The sequence below is a fragment of the Camelina sativa genome, chromosome 4 (genome assembly GCF_030686135.1).
Source record: "Camelina sativa cultivar CO46 ecotype springtype chromosome 4, ASM3068613v1".
NCBI lineage: Eukaryota > Viridiplantae > Streptophyta > Magnoliopsida > Brassicales > Brassicaceae > Camelina > Camelina sativa.
This window is the reverse complement of record NC_141883.1, coordinates 10,176,144-10,190,464: the sequence shown is the minus strand read 5'-3', so window position 1 is coordinate 10,190,464 and position 14,321 is coordinate 10,176,144. Positions and strand designations below refer to the sequence as shown.

The 14,321-nt window shown below is 33.8% G+C and overlaps 4 protein-coding genes and 1 long non-coding RNA gene across 7 annotated transcripts; 1 reads left to right on the top strand and 4 right to left on the bottom strand.

The window, feature by feature from the left end:
- The first annotated feature begins 115 nt into the window (after positions 1-115).
- LOC104754877 (CST complex subunit STN1-like) lies at positions 116-5,218 on the top strand. 2 transcript variants are annotated; one of them, XR_015596685.1, is made up of 5 exons: positions 116-262; positions 1,766-2,012; positions 2,121-2,236; positions 2,648-2,688; positions 4,569-5,218. XR_015596685.1 is itself a non-coding variant. In XM_087510110.1 (3 exons), the coding sequence occupies exon 3, from the start codon at positions 4,576-4,578 to the stop codon at positions 5,050-5,052; it is 477 nt and encodes a 158-aa protein (XP_087366236.1). In that variant the 5' UTR covers positions 2,121-2,236; positions 2,648-2,688; positions 4,569-4,575; the 3' UTR covers positions 5,053-5,218. The 2 variants fall into 2 exon arrangements, 1 of the variants encoding a protein (XP_087366236.1); XM_087510110.1 differs by lacking the exons at positions 116-262; positions 1,766-2,012.
- On the bottom strand, positions 391-2,579 carry LOC104754876 (INCREASED PETAL GROWTH ANISOTROPY 1-like protein 1). 2 transcript variants are annotated; one of them, XR_015596684.1, is made up of 5 exons: positions 1,707-2,548; positions 1,240-1,564; positions 1,036-1,147; positions 802-933; positions 391-721 (listed from the first exon to the last, which is right to left on the bottom strand). XR_015596684.1 is itself a non-coding variant. In XM_010477161.3 (5 exons), exons 1-5 carry the CDS (start codon positions 2,241-2,243, stop codon positions 614-616), a joined length of 1,206 nt encoding a protein of 401 aa, XP_010475463.2. In that variant the 5' UTR covers positions 2,244-2,579; the 3' UTR covers positions 391-613. The 2 variants fall into 2 exon arrangements, 1 of the variants encoding a protein (XP_010475463.2); XM_010477161.3 differs by having other exon boundaries at positions 1,248-1,564; positions 1,707-2,579.
- Positions 5,219-6,088: 870 nt separating the features above from the next.
- On the bottom strand, positions 6,089-6,860 carry LOC147945668 (uncharacterized). The gene is made up of 2 exons (XM_087509326.1): positions 6,851-6,860; positions 6,089-6,490 (listed from the first exon to the last, which is right to left on the bottom strand). The coding sequence occupies exons 1-2, from the start codon at positions 6,858-6,860 to the stop codon at positions 6,102-6,104; spliced, it is 399 nt and encodes a 132-aa protein (XP_087365452.1). The 3' UTR covers positions 6,089-6,101.
- Positions 6,861-7,146: 286 nt separating this feature from the next.
- LOC147945667 (uncharacterized) lies at positions 7,147-7,920 on the bottom strand. Its single transcript, XM_087510109.1, has one exon. It carries the CDS (start codon positions 7,811-7,813, stop codon positions 7,397-7,399), a length of 417 nt encoding a protein of 138 aa, XP_087366235.1. The 5' UTR covers positions 7,814-7,920; the 3' UTR covers positions 7,147-7,396.
- Positions 7,921-11,862: 3,942 nt separating this feature from the next.
- On the bottom strand, positions 11,863-13,780 carry LOC104759103 (uncharacterized). Its single transcript, XR_015596683.1, has 3 exons — positions 13,730-13,780; positions 13,592-13,657; positions 11,863-13,509 (listed from the first exon to the last, which is right to left on the bottom strand). It is a non-coding gene; the product is annotated as an uncharacterized LOC104759103 (long non-coding RNA).
- Between the last annotated feature and the right edge of the window lie 541 nt (positions 13,781-14,321).

The following is a 14,321-nucleotide window of genomic DNA, read 5'->3' as shown; positions in this document are numbered from 1 at the left end:
TTATTATAGCTTATACTTATTGGGCCTGTGTTGCCGACTAAGATATTTTATTACAGTGATCAGTGTCTTCTTCCTTGCTCTTTGAAATAGAGAGCCTTGTCGCTTCTACAGATCCTCAAAATAAAAAAAAATCACAAAAATCTGTCTTTTGAGTTTTGAGCGCCATTTAAATTTCTTCTTAAATTGGGTTTTAAGCGCCATGAATCTCGAAAAACTCAAACTGTGAAAAATCGATGGGTGATGATTGAAGAAAACTGCCGAGGTATGTTCATCGCTTCTTTTCTTGTTCTGTTTTTCGTCTTCGCCAGTGGGTTTATTAAACATTGACATGAGTAGTAATCTGGAATTGAGAATGGGCTTTGTGTTTTTGCTAGTTGCATTGGAAAACTATAGGATAAACAAGATATACTTAGGCATATCAAATAATTTAGTCCTCCTACTACTTACATACATATCTAATGCGTAATCTCAAAAGCTATAGATTACAACATGGTTCCCTTCTCTTAGTCATTTGCACACCACCACACAAGTCTTTTATACTCAAATTCATAACAAAGCTAGATTTTTTTTTTTTTATCAGAGATGTGTCAACAGTTTTGTTTACATCCTTTTTTTATCTTCTGTGTTCACTTGTAGTAGTAGTAGTAGTAGTAGTAGTAGTAGTGATCTTCTTTAGCTCATTAAATACGCGTAATGTCTCTCCGTCAAAACCTCCAGCAAACTGAATTGAATTGTTTGTTGTTAGTAAATAACCAAATAGATATGAACAAAGCTTGTTTATAGCAGATTAGTTTAATCTACCTGGTGTATTGTGTAGGCAAATCGAACCCCTTGAAGCATAAGAATTCCTTCTTTAGCGCTTCCGTTTGATTGCAGTTCGTTGGTTATTCGCTTCATGTACTCCTGAGCTAGCCTCAGCGAGCTGTATTTTAGCTGAAACAAGGTAAATCTTCTGTCAAAGTAGTGGTGTATGTATTTCAACGTATAGTGTTATTAGATTTCATCATAATCAGAATTAATTAGTCACGTAGCTACCTGTCCAATCAATCCTGTGTCGAGCATCCACTCCCACGGTATCTGAAAGTCCTTGTATCTCTTCCCTGTACTGTCTCTCATCTTCTCTGTGTTATTAACACTTTCCTCTAACCTGAAATTTTTTGAAGATTTTGAAAAGCCATTATTAACTCGTGTTATTTGATAAGATCAGGAAGTTGCTAGTAATTACTATATTCTTTATACATGCTCGCCTGTCTTGTAACGATTGAATCCTTTGCAAAGCCTGCGTCAGAGAATCCTTTGGATTGTCCTTGAATGACAAAATATCTGATTCAAGGCTCTTTAGTCTTTTGTAATTGCAAGCAGCCTCTCTTAGTGAATCTGCTTTGCGTTCTGGCCATTTAGGGAAATGCTTTAGGACTGCCCTTTCATCAACTAAAGAAGATAGTTCTTCGTCTATCCATTTCACAAATGTCTCCACTTCTGATATGTCTGTAAATGTTGCGGCCTCCACCTTACTTATCAAGATATGGATATGATCTCTGTGTCTGTCAGTGTCAGATTTAATCTGCAAATGCGCAAACACCGTTAGGAGATCTTTTCTTGCCCATGTTAAATCTGTTTTTCTAATGGTTTAGTAAATACTCTGCACCTAGATAATACTTTGTCTAAGTTATTTGTGGACAAAGTTTATACTTTACTGTACTTACATCTGAAAGATATTTGGAGCGATTCTCGATTTCACCAATCATGTTTTTGCTGAATGCAGGAGACATAGCTCCATTCTGATTGATCTTGTTCCCCATATGAGACTCTCTCTTCGTCAGGGCACGATAAAACTCTACAACTTCTGGAGCACGCCGTACAGATCTTTTTCCAAGTGTTGTCTTTGATGGAAGTGGTGGAGGTGGTGGTGGCTTTATTGCTGTAGACTGTGCTTGGACCATTGGCTTGGGATTTGGATTCCTGACCTCTTGACCCTTTGTGTTGGATTTGAGACTCTCTGAGGCTTTCAGGTTAGATCCGTCTGTATTGCCGCCATCATATGAGCTCTGCAACTTCTTCCATAACATTGATTTTCTCTCATTGTCATGTGCTTTAAGATTGCTTACTTGTGTTCTTAGGCGAGCGACTTCTTGACGCAGCTCGTGGTTTTCCTTCTCCAGCTTATCATTCTTCATTAGAGAAGCTTGAAGCTCCTTCACCAGACGCATGAGATCCGAATCATCTTCTCCATTTGGTAACATTTCTATGTATCCTCTTGTTATAGTGGTATGTGAGTTTGCTTTTCTTTGAGGGGAAATTTTATCTCCTTTTTATGACATGCCTCTTTAAATTACTTCCCAATGAAGCATTATAGACTCACCTAAACCTTTGATGTTCACTTTTGCGTGTGGTTAATTGCAAATTACAGTGAAGCCATAAAACAAGACTATCCTCTTGTGTGAACCCTTCTTTTCTAATGATCTCCTAGCTTCGTAGTTGCACAGCACTGAGCTGGAATCGAACCTAGAATAATACTGCGTATATACGGCCTAAGCTCTTTTGTGTTGGAAACTAAAGTCATCATCTTGAATGATTATATTCATGCTTTGATGCGCATCGTTTGTCTAATTACTCTTATTACTTTGCTCTTTTTTCTAAATTGCAGATTAAGTTAGAAGATCCTCTGGGTCCGCAAATAAGTCACAGGTAAGCAAATACTTTACTTAGCCTTCCTAATCACATAAAAACACATAGATAAGATAATTAATTATGTTGAAGCTTCATTAGCTTCTCTTTTTTTTTGGTCAAGGAAGCTTCATTAGCTTTTAGTTCATAAGGAATTGAACCATTAGGTACGCGGTATGGCTTACCTCCCAAGTAATAGTCATATGCGCAAGAAGTTTCGTGTCTCATTCTCTCACCCACTTTAAATCCACCTCGTACGTCCACGTATGAGTTCTTTAGATCGCTTTTTCTAGTATATCTTTCGTAGCGTCATGGTCATGGACTTAGCTTTAACTTTTTTTTCCTCTTGCTCTAACTTAATAAATTGATTTCACTAGTGTATACAAAACTACACTTCTTTTTTTTTTGTTTAGAAATACACAAATTGGAATCAGGACATAGAGTACTCAAGTATATTAATATAAGTGACAGTCCAGGAGTCCAGATCACTAGTGTTTTTTTGGTTCTGTTTAATTTATCAAAGAAGAAACTGAAAAAGGTGTTGATTTCTTTTGTAAATGGTAATCAACTGTCCTTGATGCATTTAACTTGTGGACTTTATTATTCTCTGCATCTGAAGCAAAGGTAAACTCGAAAATGACATCGCACCATACAATAGTTTCTCCTACTCTTACCCAAAAAAAAAAAAGAAAAAAAAAACGAGTTATGCATTGTCTGTTAACTGTGTCTAATTCATTGAAATCTTGGTTAGTGCTGCTCTGCATCATATAGTAAGAACTCAAAATTGTCATCTATCATGCTATGGTTTCTTTACTGCAGTACCTTCTAATTCTCAAGAAGGTTAAGTAAATCACCTATAAAGCATAGATTCTATAATAATCATCTATCTTAACATTTTTGAAGTACATTTTTGTGCCATCCTCTCTTATCTTTGTATCCAAACAAGTTCCAACTAAATTCTCTACAATCCTTACAACCAAACACAATCATTTCCGTATTTGATAATATTAATTTCCTAAAATCTATCTACCTAATTTAAAGCAATATGTTATAATAAAATAGAATTCTCCTTTCACTTTTATTTAATCTTACATTTAATTATTTGAATTACTACTTAATACATAAAGTTAATAAAATTTTAGATTTTTTTCAGCATATGATGTAATTTGAATTTTTATAAACGGATATATATTTAAAAAATTGTTTTAGGATTTTTGTAACCAAACAAGTATTTCCAAATATATATTATTTTACATTTGAGTTATTTTAATATATAATGAATATTTACAATTAAAATTTAAAATAACACGCAATAAAATTATATTGTGCGAATGATTTGGATCAATATGAATATAAATTTAGTTATCATTAATTTGGTGTTACACAAATAGTTTATCATTTCATTATTTTGCTAACATTATCAATATTAGAATATTAGATATGTTAAATTGAGAACAAATTATTTTGCGGTAAACTATGGGTTAAATCCTATAATTAACAGTCACATACAATTATATAATATTACATTAAACAAAACTAATACATAAATGTAATTTAAATTTTGATCTATTTGTTATAAACATTTGACTGTTAATTTCTTTAGAATGTACGGGGTTATTGATTTATAAAACAAACAAAAAAATAAAAGAAATGGACTCGTGGTGTACCACGGGATAAATCCTAGTTTGGTTACGGAAATTAACACCTCCATAATAAAAACAAGTACTCTACCAAAAAAGTAATAAAACAGTTTGTATATGAAAAAAAAGTTTTATAATGATTTTGATTTTTTTAACTGCTTGCACACTGTACTTGAGGCATTCTAAATTTTATAAACAATTAATTCAGTTTCCTTTATCCAATATGCAAATTGTTCATCTTTTTTTTATTTTTTTCTTCAGCCCAGCCATGGATCGATCACTCTTAAACATACACGCTAAACTCGTGGCGCGTGACATCCACTGCCTGACACAGTCGCCTACAGAATCCAACTCTTTCTCTTTAGTTGGCAGCGGGGCGTTTGTCTCACGCGTGGAGACAGTGGGCACAATCGTCTCTCGCGACCTGACCCCTAAGTTCCTAAAGTTCGACGTCGACGATGGCACCGGCTGCGTCACGTGCATCCTCTGGCTCAACCAGCTCTCCTCTTCTTACTTCTCCCGGTGGGATCCAGCCACGATTCTGCTCCTCGCAAGGGCTGCGCGGAAACAAGCCGCAAATATCAGAATTGGAGCCGTGGCTCGTGTTCGCGGTCGCGTTGGCTCGTATAGAGGAGTGATGCAGATCACGGCTACTGTTGTGGTGGTCGAGAGAGACCCGAACGCGGAGATCTTGCACTGGTTGGAGTGTTTAAGGCTCCGTCCAAGTTATCGTATTCAAAGTTAATTAACTCTTTTTTTTTTTTTTTGGTTCAAGTCAATCAATAGTTAATTAAGAGAGATTATTACAAGTGTCAACCCTAACCCTAACTCATGAAGCAACCAGTTTGATCATATATACTTAAATATTGTGGCAAATTTAAATTGAGAATGGAAGGGTAGATAAAACTAAATTATTTTCATTATCAACCATATCAGCACCTTCGACATGACATGAGTTTTTTTTCTTCTCTAAACTGTGTCAACTACATTGATATATGCATATGCAGTCAATTATATGATACAATACTTCTCTAAATCATCAATGAGTCTTATTTCCTCTATATTCTTTAAATAGAAACTGAAACTGATCAGAACCTTCAAACATATTTTTACAAACCTAGCTATTGGGAGCATGTGACCATCTGCCGTGGCGTGTCTTGACTACCTTTCAAGCGTGTTGTGGTGATTACTGTTTTGGGTAGTTATAAGCAAGTATTGGGCATACCTTGAGTGTGTATGTGGTGTATGTCTCATATATACCTGACATAATTAATAATAACTTTTTTTTTCCTTTCGGTCTTGGAACATGTCATGCATGTACTGCTTCTTCATCTCGAGTCTTGTGATCATCATCATCATGGATAATTTAATTGAGCGGCTGCATCTTAACTCTTGGATCTTGAGGATAGATTATGCGGAGCTAATCGATCTTGGTTTTGCAACGTACGTACGTATACATGACATTTTTGGTTTTCGTTCCTTAGTTCAATACTTCAATATAATAATTAACCAAACTGAAAATATTCAAAATGCCCACTCCAACATTTAATTATATATTGGTTCGAATATTTAATTTCTGCTATTATGGATTTCATTAATAATAATATGTTTTGCTAAAACATCAATTGGTGTCTGAATACGAAATCCATTTTAATTCGATAATATGGTTTGAGTCTTTTTTTGAGACTATATATACAAACCCCATAATGGACAACTTAGACAGACCTACTAGTACTTTACCGTTGGCTCCAAATCAATCTCAGACCAAACTAAACCGGACCTCATACATAATCCTTATGCAACCAAGATTAAACCACCTAAAACCCATAAACTCATCCGACCGACCGAACACCCTGCCCCCAGAAGATTCCTGCTGCCGCTTGAATAATGCGGAGCCCCAACCGGAAAGATTCTACGTCTCCCGCCGCGTGATCTGCTTCGACTGCTGCTGCTGCTGCCACCACCACGTCCTCTTCCCCTGCTGCTTCGGATAACGACAGCTGATTCCGGAGACTTTGCTTCAAACCCAACAACAACATCATCCGGCTTGGTGGCATTGAAAGAAGGGAGAGTCTTGTTCTTGTTGTTCGTAGCAACGGAGGAAGGTCGTGAGCTAATGGAAGGATATGTGTGCTGAAAGATGAAGAGAATGTACAACAGAACAACGATGTATTTCTCATTTTCTTTTGCTTATGTGTCTTCTCACTTCTCTCTCACCTTTCCCTTTTGCTCTCTAGCTATTTATATTCATTTCGTTTCTATAATTATTTCTTTTCTTACAGAGATAAAAAAAAAACAACAACTTACATATTTTTTTTTTTTTCCAGGGCAAAAAAAAACTGTATTTACATAATCAATTGAAAAAAGGATATATTTGAAAAGAGAACAAAACGCTTATATATATATAAGAAAAACAAGTACTTTGCTCACTACTTTTCCTAAACATCATTAAAACAAACAAAACGATTATTAAAAAAAAAAAGTTAAAAACTAATTAAGATTTCAGATTGAGAAGCTCTTCCAATTTGATAGAGAAAACAGACCGATCACCATGAGGTTTCAGCACATCGATTACCTCTAAACAAATTTGTTTCGAAATAATCAAGTCAATATTAATTATAAATATTAGTCATGTGGTGATAGATATAGAGCAATTAATTTTCGCCCAAACGAGGGCTTCAAACATATATTGCCGCTTGATCTATATATGTTGTTCGTTTATGTGTTTTTTTTGTTTGGTCTAAAACAAATAAGCATAGTTCATAGTTGGTTTACAAGATATGTCAAACGGTGAGGTTTAAAACGTTAGCGTTGGAATTATATACGCGCTTTTAATATATTTAAGTTTAAAACTACACAATATATTTTATTTCTCCCTTTACAAACGCTATACTAAAAAAATAATTACACATCAAGGCTAAGGATTGCTTTCTACAATAAATTTACAATGCCCTATCAAAAAAAAAAAAATTACAATGCAGACCTTACTTACAGTTGGGCCCAAATAAATTTCAGACCAGACCAGATCGCACATTAAATGTAAACGTTATAAAATCAATAAATTAAATGGCAAACAAATACTCTGGCAACTACTGAACCAAGAATAAGCCGGTTAACACTGATGATAAAGCTAACCAACCGACCGCACGCGCTGTTCCTTGAAGATTCCTATTGCCGCTTGATCTATGCGATCCTACCGACCCACTACGACCCGTATAAACCGGAATCCATGGCCGGCTAGGGCTTTTACTCCTGCCACCTCCCCTGCTGCCACCGCCGCCACGTCCTCCACCACCGCCTCCTTTTTTGATGACGACAGCTAATTCCAGAGCCTTTCCTTCCAACCCAACAACGTCTGACTTTAATGAGTCGTCATTCAAAGGAAGAGCCTCGTGGTTCGTACCAACTGAGGAAGGTCGTGATGAACTCACGGAATGAAAATGGTGCAGAAGAAGAAAGACAAAGAGAGTGTACAAAACCAACGATGATGTTCTTTTCACACCCATTTCTTTTGTTTCTGTGTTGTTTCTGTGTGTAATTTGATCTCACTTCCCCCTATTGATCTCCCTCTATTTATATAGATTTTGTTTCCATTGTCAGAAAAAAAAAAAAAAAAAAACGCGGCACAAGTGGTTGCCAGTTTCGACGTAGTCTCTTATGAAGCTGCCACGAAGATAACTAATAATATAATCTATATATACATTTTTGGAGATTTAGCTAATAAATCCTAGAGTTAGAATCTATTTACAAGTATGCTATTAGCATTAACTATTAATTTATTTTTTCATTTAATTTATTAATATTAAATTTCAATTTTTAAAAACAAGATTTCTCATCTTAATAAAATTTCCAAAACAATAGGAATCACTCCTTTTAACATCTATATTAACATTTTTGAAGTACATTTTGGTTTATACCCTTTAAGTTTTACTTATTTAATTTTTTTTTACAACATTAACCCCTAAAACAATTTCATAAATAACATTGCAGAGAAACTCAAATACTAAATTTTCTTGAATTGACCAATATTTGTTACATTTATTGTCATAAAATCTTAACAAACATCTATACATTCCAATTTTTCCAAAAACAATTCTACCCATTAAAGTTTAAACCCATTAAATCTCCACAACTATTTTTATGGATGCTAGAATCTCTCAAATTTAAATGATATACAACAGATTTTCCATAACAAAATTTTACAATCTGTATAATTATATCTATTAATAAATTTCCTAAACCGAAAATCCAATTATAAAATGTCACATTAAATATGTTGAAAACCTCCCATATAATTTGATTTATTTTTTATTTTTTGAGAAATTACCAAAAAAATTGAAATTCTATTAATTATCATTAACTATATATACTGACATGGAAAAATTATAAACTTTAAAAATATGCTAATTTGGTAAAACAATTAACATAATTAAACTTGATAAAAAAACTTATTTTGATTTTTTTTTTTTACGCAACAACTTATTTTGATTTTGGTGAGACGGGTTGGCATTAATCCCATATAGGGAGTTAAGTGATTCTTTTTTAAACACTTTTAGATGTGTACCAAGAAATAAATGTATTATTAGACTATACATATACCACACGGGTTAAAACCTTGAAAACACTACAAAATCCTATACTTTGAATACTTATATCAAATACCTGTAAAATTTTATATTTTTAAAATTAATAAAACAATAATAAAATAACAAATAAATACAATATAAACTTAAAAATTTTAAAGTTAAAAATATTATCCCGCGGTGTACCGCGGGTTAAATCCTAGTACTTATGTACATTTGAACTTTATTTTAAACAATATAGATTTCATGAAGGACCAAAAATATAAAATAAGACTAAAAGTAATGTTAACAAAATAAATAAGGATAGAAGGGTTTTGGAGTTAGTTCTCGTAGGATCAATAGAATTAACCCATCAGAAAATCGTTTCTATTATTTGGTATATTTTTGCTCTAATATGTAGTTTGTCGACTAAAACAACCATTGAGTTACCACTGGCTGGTCCATTAGCCAAATTCCTACATTCGTAGGAAGCGGGACTCGATCTCTGATGTGATGGTGCTTTCTACAAATGGATTTACTTCCTGCCACTGCACTAATGTCACTTCACTATATTTGACACATTTTATGTCAACAAAATCTTAATTTTTTCTCCAAATTTGAATATTATGAAATTATTCATTTCATATTTCATAATATATTAAAAATGATATTTTATCTAAAACAATCTAAGTGTGCTTAAAATTAGCACTGCAACCAAGTTATTGTTATTTTCCTTAAAGTATAAATTTTAGATAAGAGTAGACAAAAGTGAAAACAGAAAAAAATTTCTTCTTTTAGGGTTACATATCACTTATATATAAAAGTATAAGTAACCTGTCATAATTTTAGTGGATTCTTTTTTTTTCTGTTCATCTAAATGACTGTTGTAAAAATAGTTGATATGTTTGTGTATCTATCCAGTTAAAAAGGGTATCATAAAATCCAAGCATCATTAATTTTTATGTACTAAAAAAATATGGTGTTATTGGAAACTTTTTTTTTTTTTGTTTATTTCCGGTTAGAAAATTGTCTATATGTTTGTATTTATCCATTTAAACACATGTTATTCAATTATAAATTTAATAAGTTTAAAAGCTAAGCATACTTCATTGTTATGCGCAGTCTTATTGGATATGATATTTATAAATTACTAGAAACTGGTTATGTGGTTATGCTAAGTTAGAATGTAAGAATTCATATTTTATTTTCATAATTAACTTCTCTTGCTTTGTTGATTTATATTTTTTAATTATAGATGACATTGAAGACAACTTTGATGATGAAGTTGAAGGTAATACATTTTTTTAAGATAGTTACTTAAGAATAGAGATGACATTATGACATTATGACATTATGAGATGTAATTATGACATAAAAATGTTGAGATTTTTTCAAATGTTATTTGCTTAATTTTACAAATTGAAATAATTTAGGGAATTGATTATATATTGTGCAATTAGTTTCTATGCAAGTTTGGTAACTAATTTATTGGGATATTGATGTTGATCGCCGCATACGGTGCGTCACATTAATTTTGTCACATCGTGTTATTGTTTCAATGTTATTTGCCTAATTTTACATTTTGAAATAATTTAGGCAATCGCTTATATACTCTGCAATAAGTTTCTATGCCAGTTTGGTAACTATTTTTCCGGCACACTGATTTTGTTTATTTGTTTTTATTTTGCAGAGATTTTGGTGGATAATTTTAAGGAACAGTTTTGCAAATATAGCCGCTAAAGTGGGACAATTTATTTAAATTGAGTTTGTTTGCCTTTTTATTTTTTGAAACTACTTTTATGGGATATTGACATAGTCAAAAGATGTTTGTTATTTAGGAAGGGTGTATTCAAACTAGGCCTGGGCATAAAAACCGTACCCGAATATCCAATCCGGAACCCGACCCGAAAAACCGGGTTCGGGTTGGGTTCGGGTTTGCCTATAAAACCCTATTGGGTTCTATTTTCTAATACTCGTGGGTTCGGATTAGGGTCGGGTAATACCCGGTACCCGTTTGGATACCCAATAAACCCGAACATATAAACATATTTATAATATTTATCATTAATATAATGTAATTACTCTAAAGTTATGATTATAATTTTGAATATTTCATTTAGTTTTATACCTAAATATCAAAAATAATCAAAATATCTAAAATATATTATCACATAAGTCAAACTTTAACTAAATTTATTTAAATTTAATTAATTTTAATTATATTTTTTCGGGTACCCGGTAGTTCGGGTACTAATTGGGTTCTGAAAATTGTAACCCAAACCGACCCGAACCCGGTACTACCCGAACCGAACCGAACCCAAACATAGTAAAATACCCGAATGGGTTCTATTTTTCATTACCCATTAATCCGAACTCGAACGGGTAATACCCGAACCCAAACGGGTAACCCGAATGCCCAGCCCTAATTCAAACAATAATTTTGGAGGATTTGATGGAATTTAGGAAATTTAGAATTTTGATAGATTTTAGGGAACTTGATATGATTTATAGTAAAAAATTTTCAAATCCCACCTAAAATCATAAGATTTGGATTTATGTATTTTTAACTAAACAAATCCTCTCAAATCCTCCAGAATCCCTGAAACTTATTAAAATCCAAATCCACAAACTGTTTTGAATAACAGTGGATTTTAAAGTAGATTTTAAAATCATCAGTTCAATAACAATGAATTTCAGGATAATTTTTAAAATTCATGATTATATAACATAAGATTTGTAACTTTTACACAAATTACTTAAAATGTCAAGTTGAATATATCCTCCCTAAATGTGGCAAGATTTTTTTTTAAGTTTATATTGTATTGAATGCAGTGGCATAGATCGTTAATAAGTGAAAAAACAGGATTCATTTTATAAAATTGTTTACTAATAAACGAAAAAGCTCATGAGAAAAGCTCATGAGAGATGTAATATAATTTTATAAAAATGAGAAAAGAAATTCGCAAAGTCCGAATAAATAAGTCTTTTGGACATTTTTTTTTTTTTTTTTTTTTGAAAAACCATATGCTTCATTCCATTAGAATAGAACGCCACATACAAGGTAAGAGACAAAGTTTAAATAACAACAAAGGTAGGCAATCACCAAAGCCAAAATAACAAAGGTACATAAGTAGATAGGGGTCATCGAGATTGTAGTCTTGAGAGCTATGAACCAATTCCTATGAAAGATTATGGAGCCTGTGAGGTCAAGCAATATCGGTGTAACTTCCAAAGACAAGTCGGTGGAAGAGAAGTTGGCCGCTGACTTCGATTGAAGACTAAGCGACGTTAAAGAAGCCAAGGTTGGGAACCTCATCGGGGTGAGGATGTCTACTCGAAGTAGAGCCTTAGCAGAGGTGTGAGCAGGGTTGCAAATGCTCTGGTTGAGGATAAAAGGAGCGATGGACAGGGTAACTGGGTACTGTGTGCAACTCGGGCAGAAAAGGTGGTAACCCCCACTCCATGGAGTTGGGATCATAATGCCACTGATCTTTAGAGTTTTGGGAGGGAACTTCACAAAGTTAAAAAATTGCAGTTTAGAGTTCTTAGTAGGCAAGCGAGATGGTGAAGGGAGCGTGAAGATACATCCGTAATCACAGCGCCTTATGGTCTGGATCATAATGCCGAGTTCATTCAGGCATTTGCCTTCAAGAGCCGAATCAAAGGGTAGAACTAAAAGCAGGTTCCCTAAAGAAAGCCTTAACCAATCTAGCAACAATGGTGATTTACTTTCCAAATGCAGTCTTCGAACAAATGGTTCCATAAATCTACACACTAATTGCCTAGGGTGGGAAGGATTTGAGTTACGAGCAAACCTGGATAAAAGCATATGAGGAACAATTGCGACATCTAATGGTAACGGGCTCCAAAACCTTAGTGGGCCGAGATTTGTTGGGCCCAACAATGGGAAACCTAGTTTCTCAAGCGGATGTCGGATTCAGGGTCTCAGTCATCTCCGGTGAAGAGAGGGATGGTGGTTGGAGGTTGAGAATGGAGCTTGAGGTAACAGAATGGAGCTTAAGATCTCCGGTACAGGAACTCGATGCCAGAGTGGGAGAGCCGTCGTGTGCCATCGACATCCTCACCAGGTTCAGCGTAATCGATGGTTCAAGAAGGTCTACTTCCGCCATCTCTGAAGTCTGATATGAGGTCTCCTCTTGGTGGATCATAGTTCCAGATCTGATAATAGTTGGGTCATCAGATACCATCTCCGGGAAAGAGTCTTTTTGCATGTAGGAGCAGGGAAACTCCGGCCAGCAGCTGTTCTCTTTGGAATTCAGATCGGTGATTGAGGTTAGGTGAGTGGGAGGGGATATAAAGGGATTAAAGGGGAAATAGAACTTAACTAAAACTAAAACTAGAACAACAACAAGACAAAGAGAGCGAGAACTGAGAGAGAGGAGTTGGGTTAAGTCCCGACGCAGGCAAAGAAAAGCTTCGCCGGCGCCAGAAGAGAGAAACGAAAGGGGTTCCTCGATTATCACGCCTGGGAGAGAATTAACCGAGTTATTTTAGTCTTTTGGACATAAAATCAAGATTTAATTATAAAAAGGGAGAATTTTATTAAGACTACCAACTGTAGATTCCCAAAAACTACTGTAGAATCATGCCATTCAAGGTCTTAGGTTAATTTCAAAGGTCTGGAAAATGTGAAACACCAACGATTAAAAGCCATTATTTTTTCAGTAAAAAAAAAGTAAAGTAGCAAGAAAGGATGAATACCATTAGTTTATAGAGAGGTCGAGTTTCTTATAGCTTTGTGTTGTTTGTTTGATGGTTTCCAATAATCTGAACAATTTGGAAACATAAACTGTTAAAATTCATTGTGAAAGACTGAATATTAGTAGAGTACATGCTTACAGCTTGTCCGTTGATTTGTACAGTAATTTAAAAGTCGTATGAATCCAATCTACAAAAAAAAAAGTAAAAAAAAATATCAGCGAATTACCACAGAAAACAAAAATTAGGTAATGAAAATATATAAACGTTTGATAAAGTCTGCATATGCTAATAACGTTAACAAATGGTCAGCTAATAAATAACTTGTGTTTGAGTGAAACAGAACTCATCTAGGAGAGCGAGGAAAATAGCTTCTCCTAATTTGTTTAGAATCTGGTATATTAATTACCATGCAGTTCACAAAGCAGAGAAATAAGGTGAGATACGAAGAAACAGAACATTACATATAAAAGATGAATTAAATAGAAGATGAAACAGTTTAACTTTAAAATCGTGGGATGGTTTTATAATGAACGTGGAGATTGTGTGATATTGAGGAAATCAGGATCAGAGCGTAGAAAATACTTCTTCTGTATCATAAAGGATGATGTTTTAGTATTTTTTCTTGTATCACAAACAATGATTTTCTATATATTTTTATCAATTAATGCTAAGAAATTGTAAATTTCAAAAATCATTAAATGAGAATTTAAAATTTTGATGAAATACTATT

Coding starts and splice junctions, on each gene's coding strand:
- LOC104754877 (XM_087510110.1), top strand. CDS start 4,576: ATGGATCGATCACTCTTAAACATACACGCTAAACTCGTGGCGCGTGAC.
- LOC104754876 (XM_010477161.3), bottom strand. CDS start 2,243: ATGTTACCAAATGGAGAAGATGATTCGGATCTCATGCGTCTGGTGAAG. Junction 934..1,035: donor ACACAGGATTGATTGGACAG/GTAGCTACGTGA, acceptor ACCTTGTTTCAG/CTAAAATACAGCTCGCTGAG. Junction 722..801: donor TTGCCTACACAATACACCAG/GTAGATTAAACT, acceptor AATTCAATTCAG/TTTGCTGGAGGTTTTGACGG.
- LOC147945667 (XM_087510109.1), bottom strand. CDS start 7,813: ATGGGTGTGAAAAGAACATCATCGTTGGTTTTGTACACTCTCTTTGTC.